We start from the raw sequence: 9,917 nt of genomic DNA, 5'->3' as shown, positions 1-9,917 counted from the left end.
ACCAACCCTGATCGTGGCCTCTTGCGTCACCGGCGACGAGTGCGCAGAGGACCAGGTTTGAACCTGCAATAAACGACCCTTGCCGCTTGGCTTTGACTTACGACTCTGGTGGACTTTTGTGGGAGGTTTCGGAACTTCGGGCATTACATTTGGAGGTCCCACCGAGATCCCCCCCGAGCCCACCAGACTTCTGGTCAACGGGTCGTATCTGATTCCGATCGGTAAGTAAGCCGGCTCTAACGTTCTTCTTTTTCTCTCTGATCTGTGTTTCTTCTCTGGAGAACTGGTTCTGTCTGGAAGCTGGTGTGACCCTGGCGGACGCGCTATAGGGCACCCAGCCGGGGTCAGTTGGAGACGTCCACTGACATCTGGGGGCCTTCTTGGCCCATCTGGGGGCCTTCTTGGCCCATCTGGGGCCTTCTTGGCCCATCAGGGGACCTTCTTGGTCCATCGGGGGGCCTTCTTGGCCCATCTGGGGGCCTTCTTGGCCCATCTGGGGCCTTCTTGGCCCATCAGGATTCTTTTCTGTGGGCTGGTTATGCCCAATGCGCCTGCGAACTAAATACTTTCATTTTCTCTATGAACTTCCAGAGTGCTAAGAAATATCTCTACGCGTCTAAAAGAAAAACCATCTAGGCATGCCAATTGTTACCCGTATTTTGATGTGATGTGTGTCTGTGTGTCTGTCTGTTAAAACAACTGGAATGATTGTTGGGAGTCAGGGGCACGCGCCTGACTTACCCTATGTGTAGTCCCACGGCATAAGCTACGGGATTCGAGTGGGCTCTAACCCGACTTCCGCGGTGATCCTCATACGGCTTAAGGCGGTCAAAATTTATTTTGATCCAAGCAGGGGGTTTATACCTGCCCGCCCATGCTAAGAGGCACCTAAGTTCCTGAGAGGGACGTGGACGGGCGAGTACGCGAGTGCTTCTATGTCAGTCTAAATGTATTGTCACCCCTGGGCCCTTGTAATTACCGCCGTCCTAGCCATAACCCTCTCTGTTGGGCTGGCCAAGACGGCACCAGAAAGTTGGAACCGCTGCTAAAAATTCTTGTTAGTTCTTGTTTTTCTTTCATGGGTCAGATGTTTTATTGGAATTAAGTGTTTTCTCGGCTGATCAGAATTAATTATTCCATCCTTTGTTCCTCTCTCCTCCTTCCTCAGCTCCCTGCGGCTTTCCCTCCCGCCCCCTGGCCAGCGGCGCCCCCTCCCCCACGTCCGTGCTGCCCGCGCCCCCTTCTCTTCTCCTCTTCCTCAGAATCATAACATGGGCCAAACGCAGAGCACCCCTCTCTCCCTCCTTCTCGCCAACTTCAGGGACGTAAAAGCTAGGGGACACAACTTAAGCCTAGACATTCGTAAAAGGAAGTTGATCACCTATTGCCGCTCTGAATGGCCCACCTTTGGGGTCAATTGGCCTACAGAGGGAACCTTCTGCCTCCCTGTGGTCCTTAAAGTAAAATCAATAATTTTCCTACCAGGGAAAGAAGGTCACTCGGATCAGATTCCCTATATTCTGGAGTGGCAAGATTTCGTAGAAAACCAACCTCCCTGGATGGCCTCTTTTTTTAACAACAGGGCCATGCAAAATTCTAGCGGCTAAACCTATCAACCCTCCCAAGCCGCCAACTCCAACTGCACCCCCTGTTCTCCCTGACAGCCAAGATTTACTTTCCCTTGACCCTCCCCCTTACCAGGTTCCTCCTCTTATTCTGCAAGCTGCCCCTATCCCTCCTGCGCCGGCAGAGCCTCCCGTAGCCCAGCCCATAGGAGAACTAGAGAATAGGGAGGCTCAACTCGCGCCCATGCCTAGTGGGGGCGAAGTCCAAAGGCCGGCTGGACGCACCCGTAGGCGGGCCCCTCATGAGCCAGGACTCCGCCTTCCTGACTCCACCGTAGCTTTACCCTTACGGGAAATAGGGCCTCCCGATGGTACTGGGAACCCCCGACTTCAATACTGGCCCTTCTCTACCAGTGACCTATATAACTGGAAAACCCAGAATGCCCGATTTTCTGACAACCCTAAAGATTTAATAAGTCTCTTAGACACTGTTATGTTTACCCACCAACCCACCTGGGATGATTGTCAGCAGCTCCTCCGAATCCTGTTCACCACCGAGGAGCGAGAAAGAATTCAATTGGAAGCAAGAAAGCTGGTTCCTGGAGATGACGGCCAACCCACTGCTAACCTTGATCTCATTAATGCAGCTTTTCCCTTGACCCGACCCCCACAGGATGACTGGGACTACAACACGGCAGAAGGTAGGGGACGGCTGCGCATTTATCGCCAGACTCTAATGGCGGGTCTCCGGGCTGCTGCACGCAAGCCCACTAATTTGGCAAAAGTGTATTCAGTAATACAAGGTAAGACAGAGAGCCCTGCTGCTTATTTAGAAAGATTAATGGAAACCTTCAGACAGTATACCCCCATGAACCCCGAGGCCCCCGAAAATCAAGCTGCTGTTGTAATGGCCTTTGTAAATCAGGCAGCCACTGATATTAAAAAGAAACTCCAGAAACTAGAGGACCTGGAGGGAAAACAGATTCAGGACTTACTCCGCATTGCCCAGCATGTCTATAATAATAGAGAGACTCCAGAGGACAGGCAACTTAAAGCCACCGAGGAAATGACCAAAGTCCTGGCTGCTGTTGTCCAAAAGCCCCTGGATAAACAAAAGCCCCTAGATAAGGACCAATGTGCCTATTGCAAAGAAAAAGGCCGTTGGGCCTGAGAATGCCCTAAAAAGAAAAAGCCACGTCATGATCAAAAACCGTGGCAGCCAAAAACCACACCCGCCCTCTTCACTCAAGATGCAGAATAGGGGGGATGGGGTTCGGATCCCCTCCCCGAACCTAGGGTAACGCTACAAGTGGAGGGGAACCCAGTTCAATTCCTAGTTGACACAGGGGCACAACATTCGGTCTTGATCAGACCCCATGGAAAAATTTCTGAAAAATCTTCCTGGGTCCAAGGGGCTACCGGGATAAAAAAAAATATCCCTGGACCACCCAGAGGACTGTGGACCTAGGAAATGGAAAGGTCACCCATTCCTTCCTAGTCATCCCCGACAGCCCATGCCCCTTATTAGGAAGAGACTTACTCACTAAAATGGGGGCCCAGATTCATTTTACACCAGGGGGCCCCCAAGTGACTGGCCCTCACAACCAACCCATGACCATACTTACTCTAAGATTAGAAGATGAATATCGACTCCATCAGGAGCCACCCTCACAAAATCAAAACATAGAGCCCTGGCTCCAGCAGTTTCCAGAAGCATGGGCTGAAACCGTGGGTATGGGGTTGGCTAAACATCACCCAGCTCTATTCATAGAGCTGAAACCAGGGGCAGATCCAGTTCGGGTCCGACAATACCCGATGTCAATGGAGGCCAGAAATGGCATCACGCCACATATCCGTCACCTCCTAGACTTAGGCATCTTGCATCCCTGCCATTCAGCCTGGAACACCCCCTTGCTGCCTGTAGGAAAACCTAACAGTGCGGACTACCGTCCGGTACAAGATCTGAGAGAAGTTAACCGCCGAGTCATGGACATACACCCAACAGTACCCAACCCCTATACCCTCCTAAGTGCCCTCAGCCCAGAAAGACAATGGTATACTGTCCTTGATTTAAAAGATGCTTTTTTCAGCCTGCCTCTGGCCCCCAAAACCCAAGAGCTCTTCGCCTTCGAGTGGTCCGACCCTGAGAGAGGCATAAATGGGCAATTCACCTGGACCCGGCTTCCCCAAGGATTTAAAAACTCACCCACCTTGTTCGATGAGGCACTTCACGAGGATCTGGATCCGAGGTAACCTACTTGGGGTATCTGTTAAGAGAAGGCCAACGATGGCTCACTGATGCACGGAAGGAAACCGTCCTCCGCATCCCCCGACCCACAACGTGAAGGCAGGTAAGAGAATTCCTGGGATCGGCCGGGTTCTGCCGCTTGTAGATACCTCGGTTCGCCGAGATGGCTAAGCCTCTTTACCTGGTCACCCGAGAACAGGTGCCCTTTGAATGGACAGAGGAAACTGAGCAGGCTTTCCAGCAAATTAAACTCGCCCTGTTGTCGGCACCAGCCTTAGGGCTCCCCGATGTCTCCAAACCCTTTCATCTCTTCATAGATGAAAATAAAGGGGTAGCCAAAGCAGTGCTGACGCAACTCCTTGGCCCATGGCCCAGGCCCGTTGCCTATCTTTCAAAAAGACTGGACCCAGTAGCGGCTGGCTGGCCCCCTTGCCTCCGTATGATTGCTGCTACAGCTCTAATGGTAAAGGATGCTGATAAATTAACTATGGGACAAGAGTTACATGTTACAACCCCTCATGCCATCGAGGGAGTCCTCAAACAACCTCCTGACCGATGGATAAGTAACGCCCGACTGGTTCACTACCAGGGACTATTATTAAATCCCCTCAGAATCATTTATGCTCCCCCCCGAACACTAAAACCCTGCCTCCCTGTTACCAGACCCGGACTTGGATACCCCCCTCCATGACTGCGCTGAGATATTGGCACAGGTTCATGGAGTTCGGGAAGATTTACAGGATGACCCTCTACCAGACGCCCAGGTTACCTGGTTCACTGACGGCAGCAGCTTTGTACATCAGGGTCAAAGGTATGCGGGGGCAGCAGTCACAACTGAAACTGAGACTGTTTGGGCAGAGCCTTTGTCAGCTGGCACCTCTGCCCAACGGGCTGAATTTGTGGCCTTAACCAAGGCACTGACTTTGGGAAAAGACAAGAGACTAAACGTGTATACCGATAGCAGATATGCTTTTGCTACGGCCCACATACATGGAGCTATATACAGAGAAGAGGGGACTGTTAACTGCAGAGGGGAAAACTATCAAAAACAAAGAAGAAATATTGGCTCTTTTAAAGGCACTCTGGCTGCCTAAACGACTAGCCATCATACATTGCCCAGGCCACCAAAAACCGGTCACACCGGTGGCCAGAGGAAATAATTTGGCTGACCAGGTGGCCCGAGAGGCGGCCTTACAGGTGGACTGTGCTTTAATGACCACCCTACCAGACCCCGGTTCAGCTAGTTTACCAGAAAGTCCCACCTACACTAAAGAAGACCTAAATTGGATCCAAAAATTGCCTATGACTCAGTGCCTTAATGGATGGTGGAGAGCAGCAGACTGTAGCATAATCCTCCCAGAAGAAATGGGAAATAAAGTCTTATCCAAGATGCACCGAGCCACTCATATGGGCACAAGAAAAATGCAAGACTTAATAAGACATGCTAGGATCACCATTAAAGACTCTAGGACAAAAATTGAACAGATAGTTACTAGCTGTAAACCTTGCCAATTAACTAATGCCACCAACCACGGAAAAAACCCTGGCTCCAGAACCCGCGGAACCAGGCCGGGAGCCTATTGGGAAGTAGACTTCACTGAGGTAAAGCCTGGAAAATATGGATACAAATATTTGTTAGTGTTTATAGATACCTTTTCAGGATGGACAGAGGCCTTCCCCACCAAGCATGAGACTGCGCAGGTAGTAGCAAAGAAAATGTTGGAAGACATCATGCCCAGGTACGGATTCCCTACCCTAATAGGATCAGACAATGGACCAGCATTCGTTTCAAAGGTAATACAAGGGATAGCGCAGTTTATTGGGGCCGATTGGAAACTACATTGTGCATATAGACCCCAAAGCTCAGGACAGGTAGAAAGAATGAATAGAACCCTAAAAGAGACCCTAACCAAATTGACCATGGAGACTGGCGCTAACTGGGTAGTCTTACTCCCCTATGCTCTGTTCAGGGTGCGGAACTCCCCTTACAAACTGGGATTAACCCCCTTTGAAATCATGTATGGAGTGCCCCCCCCTATAATTCCCAACCTACAGTCTAATGTGTTAACTGAATTTGATGATCATAAACTTCTTATTTCCCTGAGGGAACTCCAGCGCACCCACCAGAAAGTTTGGCCCAGACTGAGAGCCGTTTACGAGACCGGGCCCCCTCCTGAGCCGCATCACTACCGACCCGGAGACTGGGTATACGTGAGGAGACATGAGCGAAAAAAGAAAGAACAGGAGGCAGGATGGTTTGAATCCTGGTTCAGTGCGTCCCCATGGTTAACTACCCTGCTCTCTACTTTACTCGGGCCCCTAGCCATCCTACTTCTCGCTCTCACATTAGGCCCTTGCATCATAAACAAAATTATTAATTTTGTCCAAGACAGGTTCAATGCTGTACAATTAATGGTCTTACGAACTCAGTACCTACCGCTCGAGACATTACAAACAGAGGCTTAAAAGACCCAAGATTGGCTCTTTAGGCACAAGGAAAAGGGGGGAATGAAAAGAACAGCTTTAAATCCAAATGACAGCCCTGCCTTAGTTTAAAGCTAAAGTTCTCTTTTCTGCTTATTATGGATCTTTGATAAGAAATACAATTGCTGAGAAGTCTGTTTTGCTTGCGGTTTGCTACGAGCATTGTGAGGCCTTTCCTGAATGTAACCCGCTGTGTAGTAGAATGGGTTGTAAACCTTCCTAAATGTAGTCTGATATGTAATGGAATGAGTGATTGTACATAAACTAACCGGCATTTCTCGCTTCTGTAAACCTGCTTGCTTAGCACATTCCTCACCTACCCTACCCCCTTCCCCCTTCCCCCTTTTTTCCTCCAGCCACAAGTAATGGACAAAGCCTTCCCGCCAAAGGACAGACAAAGGACGCCCAATCAGAGAACAACAAATGTCCTTACTTTAAAATCAACTAATCAGGCCCCTCATAATTTGAAACCTCCCCTGTGCTATTTGTCTCTGTCTATAAAAACGCTGTACCAACCCTGATCGTGGCCTCTTGCGTCACCGGCGACGAGTGCGCAGAGGACCAGGTTTGAACCTGCAATAAACGACCCTTGCCGCTTGGCTTTGACTTACGACTCTGGTGGACTTTTGTGGGAGGTTTCGGAACTTCGGGCATTACAACATAACCCATAACTATGGAAACAGTGATATAGAAATGCTACATTTGAAAGAAAAAATTGTTAGTAAGTGAAAACAAAGAAATTCTCTTTTGTGTACCTGAGACTGAGATAAATTTTCATTGAATCTTCAAGTGTTAATTCTGATAGTCATTTACATTTTTTTAATGTTTATTCATTTTTGAGAGACAGAGACAGAGTGTGAGTGGGGGAGGGACAGACACACACACACACACACACACACACACACAGAATCTCAAGCAGGCTCCAGGCTCTGAGTTGTCAGCACATAGTCTGATACGGGGCTTGAGCTCACTGGTCGTGAGATCATGACCTGAGCCGAAGCCAGAACGCTTAACAGACTGAGACACCCAGGCGCCCCTGATAGTCATTTACATTTTAAAGTTAACTCAAAAAAGAAGCAGAATGTAGGCAACATGATTCCAAAAGTTTCCATGTAGCGTGAAGAAGTTCCCAAGAAGGAAAGTATCACTTCATGGACAGCCTGTGTTGGGAAAATTCTGGGAACTTGTGAGGCTCACAAGCAAGAATAAAACCCTTATAATTAACATGCGAATTTCATGTAGAACAAGAATTCTTCACAATTCTAAAAGGCTGTAAATTTAATATTCAAGGACCCTGAGCTGAGCACACTGTTAAAACAAATAATGAATTTCTAATGAACACCAACTGAACATTTGTTAAAAACTGATAATAAATTATTAACAAAAGCTAAATATCTCTAGAAAGAAAGGAAACACTGACTGTTGGGAACGAGTCTGCTACATAAATGAAAGTGATCATTTAGAATAGTTTACTATTCAAGTGATCTTTAAATAGTCCCAAGTCCAGATGCAACTTTAAAGAGTCTGTTCTACAGACTTGAGCAAAATAGAAAAGCAGAATAAAAAGGAAGTAAGTTCAGACCATAGATATTAAACATTAGGATTGGTAAACAAACCCACTTTGCAGATGGGTTCAAAACATAATACAAAGTTTTCACCAGTTTACATGCTTCTCTTCTCCGTATATATTAAAGAAAAATTCTTAGTATTTATGTGGATCAAGGATGTTCAAGTCAACATCAGAAAGGCTCAGAATATACCAGAAAGATGCACAGGAAACAGTAACTGACTTTGCTGAAGAAAGGAAAGCACCGAGCTGGGATGGAGAGGCAGGAGGAAGATCTGGTCTCCATATTTGAAATGCCTGTGCCATTGCCACGCTTTCTCCACGCTGCTTATCCACATGAGCGGAGGCCTCACCAACCTCCATCTTTTCCTAATTCCAAGAGCAGTTTTAGTCTGAAGAACACTGCATGAGATGTATATTGGTAAGAAATTACCTCTGAATTTAGAGGCTTAAAACCACAAGCATTTGCTACCTCACAGTTTCTGAGGGCTGAGTGGTTCTGGCTCAGAGACTCAGGAGGTTGCAGACAAGACGGCAGCCAGACTGCAGTCTTCTGAAGTCTTGACTGATCTGCGGGATCCTTTTACAAGTTCACCCTTGTAGCTGTTGGCTGTAGGCCTCAGGTCCTTGCCAGCTTTTAGCCGGAGGCTTCAGTCTCACCTGTGGGCCTCTTGATAGAGCAGCTCACAACATGGCATCTGACTGCTGTTCTATCTCAGAGGAGGAGAGAGTGAGTGACTAAGATAGAAGCAACATTACCTTTTATGACCTAATCTGAGAAGTGATGTGCCATCACCCTCTCATATAGTGTTGGTAACAAAGATCAACCCTGGTATGATGTGGAGGGGACAATACAAAGGTGTGAACACTAGGAAGGGTGACCACTGGGGGCCATCTTGAAGGCCGCCTACTGCAAACACCATTTGGCACAGTTCTGTACTAATATTCTCCCCAGTTTGGATTCTTAGTTCCTTGACAGCAGGACTCAAGTCATATGATTTATTTTTCCCTCTAAATGATTTAGAAGTTATGGGAAGCTTTCAATCCATTTTGGTTTCCTCCATACCTATATGACCTTATTTTAGGGAGAAAGCAAAGTCTGATCCCACACGTGTTAGACTCAAATAGGACACAATGGGTAATCCAAGCCATAACGCAGGGTCCAAGCCATAATACAGATAAAAAAAATTTTCTAATACTATAATTGACAGTTGGACAAAATCAGAGTTTTGCTTTTTTTTCAGGTATTTTTTTTCTCATATCTTGAGGAAATCTCTTTTCACGGTCCCCTATATCTGGATGATTTTCAACAGCCAACTTTAGACATCTTAATAATTTATTATTGTTTACTGAAGATTCATGCATAGGACTTCTGGGAGGAGAATGCCATCCTACAAATAGAAAATCTTATCTCGCAAGAACCGCATACTCAGATCTTCATTGGTTATAACCAAACCTCACTGAACACCACTGTTGACAATGTTTGCAGCTATTTTAAGACAGAAACATGAGGCTGATATTGAATGATTTATAAAATGTGCAACTATCACAGTAGTGATCAAATTTTTTTCATCTTGGACTTTTCAGTGTACTGTGGCAATTATCTTCATTGACTTCTCCGGCTTCTTCTTTGTACCATTATGGAGATTTATTTCAAGTATAATACACTCCAACTTTTCCTAAATCTGTAGAATGACATGAAAGTAAGGAGCAATCATACACTAGTTGCATTGAAAAACGTTTAATTCTCTAACAGCAAGAGTCAAAAATTCTGTTTAAAAGAAGAGGCAGAAGAATATTCAAGCAAAATAAGTTACTTTGTATACTAAATTTAGAGTAAGAAAAGAATGACCGTATATATTTCATACTTTATATCAACCAAAACCAATAGGACGCTGATGGAATGAACACAAGATCCTGTTTTCAGCCGTAAGTATCCATTATTGAAGGAACTTATCTGCTTATTATTAAATGGCCTCACATTTTAAAGCAATTTTATCTTGTTCAAAACCCTTTAAAATTAATTGTAGTTTCATCCACTCAACAATCCAGG

The 9,917-nt window shown here is 46.5% G+C and overlaps 1 protein-coding gene across 1 annotated transcript; it reads left to right on the top strand.

Moving 5' to 3' along the window:
• The first annotated feature begins 1,808 nt into the window (after positions 1-1,808).
• On the top strand, positions 1,809-3,849 carry LOC115524810. Its single transcript, XM_030331465.2, is given in 2 exon segments — positions 1,809-2,988; positions 2,991-3,849. Coding segments are annotated over 2 exon segments (2,007 nt in total). The 5' UTR covers position 1,809; the 3' UTR covers positions 3,819-3,849.
• The last annotated feature ends 6,068 nt before the right edge of the window (positions 3,850-9,917 follow it).

The sequence above is a fragment of the Lynx canadensis genome, chromosome A1 (assembly GCF_007474595.2).
Source record: "Lynx canadensis isolate LIC74 chromosome A1, mLynCan4.pri.v2, whole genome shotgun sequence".
NCBI classification, from domain to species: domain Eukaryota; kingdom Metazoa; phylum Chordata; class Mammalia; order Carnivora; family Felidae; genus Lynx; species Lynx canadensis.
This window is presented reverse-complemented; position numbering and strand designations above follow the sequence as displayed.